This window comes from Pistacia vera, unplaced genomic scaffold (genome assembly GCF_008641045.1).
Source record: "Pistacia vera cultivar Batoury unplaced genomic scaffold, PisVer_v2 Contig396, whole genome shotgun sequence".
NCBI classification, from domain to species: Eukaryota; Viridiplantae; Streptophyta; class Magnoliopsida; order Sapindales; family Anacardiaceae; genus Pistacia; species Pistacia vera.
Genome location: NW_022196219.1, coordinates 503,195 through 506,409, shown reverse-complemented (window position 1 = coordinate 506,409; position 3,215 = coordinate 503,195). Strand labels below are relative to the sequence as shown.

The 3,215-nt window shown below is 35.3% G+C and overlaps 1 protein-coding gene across 1 annotated transcript; it reads right to left on the bottom strand.

The window, feature by feature from the left end:
* Positions 1 to 524: 524 nt before the first annotated feature.
* LOC116141260 (umecyanin-like) lies at positions 525 to 1,381 on the bottom strand. Its single transcript, XM_031426787.1, has 2 exons — positions 1,045 to 1,381; positions 525 to 926 (listed from the first exon to the last, which is right to left on the bottom strand). The coding sequence occupies exons 1-2, from the start codon at positions 1,217 to 1,219 to the stop codon at positions 583 to 585; spliced, it is 519 nt and encodes a 172-aa protein (XP_031282647.1). The 5' UTR covers positions 1,220 to 1,381; the 3' UTR covers positions 525 to 582.
* Between the last annotated feature and the right edge of the window lie 1,834 nt (positions 1,382 to 3,215).

The following is a 3,215-nucleotide window of genomic DNA, read 5'->3' as shown; positions in this document are numbered from 1 at the left end:
TAGCTCTGGATTTCATAGTCAACATCAGTTGGTGAAGTTGTTCTTTCATACTAAGGAACTTTAGTCGTCTACTCAGCCCTGAGTAGATAATAGTCTCACTCACACCAAACCTTATTCCTTTCAGCAATAGCTTTTCCTTCCGCTAACAAAATCTACACAAGTTACAAAGACATTTCTTGAAAATATGAATGCAATTCGTTAATTGTATCCAATTTCAGTTGATTGAAGCCCGTTTACACCCACCCCATTTGCTGCCTTTCTCTTGATTACTTACATCGCTACAATGGTTAAAATCCCTTTTCTGCTCAGTAATTTATGACTGCAGTGATTGAGTTTATTACAACAATACTATAAGCACGGTCCTGTATACTGTAAATAATTGAGAGAATTAAAATCTCTTATCCGGTGAATCAACTAGAAAAAAACTGCCATAATCAAAGTAAAACCGCTGATGCAAACAGCCTTATTCAAATATACAAAAACAATATCATGATACAATGACTAGTATAAATCCGGAGCATATATATAAAACTAAAAACCCAAATTCTATATAGAGTCAAGCAATACTATCAAGTTGAGGAACTAGCAGAATAAGCCGATGACAATAGACATTAAGAAAGCAAAAGTAAGGCCACGTGATGATGAGGCGGCGCTGGGAGGAGTTGTGGTGCCAGAAGGAGTTGTGGTGCCAGAAGGACCAGGGGATGTGTTATTATCAGAGTCAGCAACAACGTTAATGGCAAGCTTTTGGCCGGCGGAGCAGTGTCCAGAAATGGTACATATGTAGTAGTGTTCACCAGTGGTATTGAGGGTCAAAGTCACTGGTCCAGTTGTTAAAAGTTGGGAGGGATTTGCGGTGTTGCAGCTGTCATAAGCAGCCTTTGTGACTATGGCCACGTCATGCGCTCCTGTACGGAAGTTGAAGACTGCAAGAAAGAATGGTGTTAATGTTAATCTTATCACAAATTTAACATAAACAAATTAAACAGCCATCAAAAGAGAAGGATAAGTTATCAAGTACGCTTAAGAAATTAAAAAATTCACCTAGAGTGTCACCAATTTCGAAGACTTTATTAGCAGCCCAGGTGGTATAATCAAAACCAGTGCTCGTCCAGCCAGTTGTGTCACCAACCGTGTAATTATCGGCATATGTGACCTGCAGCATCGCTGCCGATAAAAGTAGAGCTATAACAGCTTCTGCCATACTGATTCTAGCCATAGTTTGTTTATGTAGTGTTCACCGGTCTCAGGTCGCCCCTGGTTATTTCTGCTCTTTAATTGGTTTGGACTTTGGAGTTTGTTTGCTGGGTAGTTAATGTTAATGTGTTGAGTATATATAGAAGAACTCAACTGTGGTTGGGTGCTTTCTGGTGCACAGATGGCTTTGCTTGAAGTCCTGTCATATGATGTTAGCTGTCCTTATTTGACCGGAGATTTCCTGCAGCGGGGTAGTTGTTGAATGGCATCAGCAAAAGCAAACTAAGTCAATTCAGAGAAGGGATCCATTATTTTTTATTGCTTGATCCGTAATTTTTGCTACAGCCTACACTTCCTTATCATTTTTCAATACGAAAGAACAATTGCGATGATTATATTTTTAATTATGAACACTGTTCCTTGGAATTCCCAATAGTCAATAATGAATATATTATTTTAGATATAAGCCGACCAGAATATATATCCGTAATTTAATATATCAGTATTGACTTTGTTATGGCCGATCATATTGGGGCAGCTTGGCATTTGGTGAGACACTGCTTATATAAATGGCGAAAAACAAATTATTGGAGCTGTGACCTCATAGCTAGAGCATTATGATCTCATGAACACACATAAAAAACAAAAAAAACAAAAAAAAAATTTTTTGCTGAATCACTTTGAAACATAAATCTAAATTTGGTGACAAGATCTCGGCTAGAATTTAGCCAAAATTATAAACTTTTCTATTTGGGTCATAACCTTTCATTTACATACCATATATGTGAGGCATTTTTATACTAGTATTTGTGTTTGAGAAGTTTCAAGGAAATAATTGCAGGGTCTTTCAAATCTTTCCTTCACTCATTATTAAAAACTAGCTGGGAATGAATTTTCGGTGTGCATATTATAAAAGTATAGACGTGGTTGTCGCAATGTCCGTTTTGTTCTTCCGTTCCCATATACAATGTAAACGCTGCCTGTAGGTCATCTTCAATCTTATAAATTTATTTAACGCCACGTTTTCAATTAAATCATTTAAACCGGAGTTCATAATTGTTTAATGAAGAAAAGAACCATGAATGATATCTTGAGTCTATATATTCAAATTTCAGAATTGGGAGTTTCTCGTTAAAAAAGAAAAGTCTGGCATTTTAGGTAACAAAGTATCTGGGCGAACATAAAAAATGGTTGGATTGGATGTTGGTCACCTACTTTGATAAATCATTAAACCTTGTATTACAAATTACATTGATGGGATCATCCATAAACCCGAGAAATCACGCTGCTCAATTGGTCAGAATTTATGTGCGCCTTTATACTGTAGTTTGTCAAGCAGGGAAACTTCGATAGACTCTTAAACACTCATGAATTATTACGTTTTCTGAATATAAATGTTTTTGACGAATTAGAGCATAAAGAAATTGAGCCATCATGAGACTGAACAAAATTAATGCATTACATAATCAGCAGTTATGGCCATTGACCAGGCTACACGTTGATTCCCAGATTTCTTCTTTCGACTTGTATATTTATGGCCCTTTTCTTCTTTCTGAGATTATTTTAACATATTTCTTTCTCTTTTTCCACATGAAAAGAAAAGTCCCACAAAAATTAGGCAAGTTTTCGTTACGTCATTTTTACCAATAATTTGGTCTGGCTAGGCGCTTATTAATATTTTTTTTAACAAACTTTTTGCCAACAACCAAAGGCCGAAGCTCCAACCGTGACATTTTAAATGAGCAAGACCAAGTAATACATAAATAATACGTAGACGCGTTGATGCATAACCTGACGCAATCGGAGTTTCATAGAGCCTGTTTCTTACACTTAAAAAAAAAAAAAAAAATGTTATTTTGAAAAAGCATCTTAAATTGAGTTGAGTTAAATCAAATCGAATTGAATTTGAATCTGAAAATGTATTTAGTAAAATATCTGAAAATTATATTAGAATTGAATAGAATGCTGAATAATTGTTTGATACATTTTTTAAAAAAAGTTTTTAAGACAGAATAGTT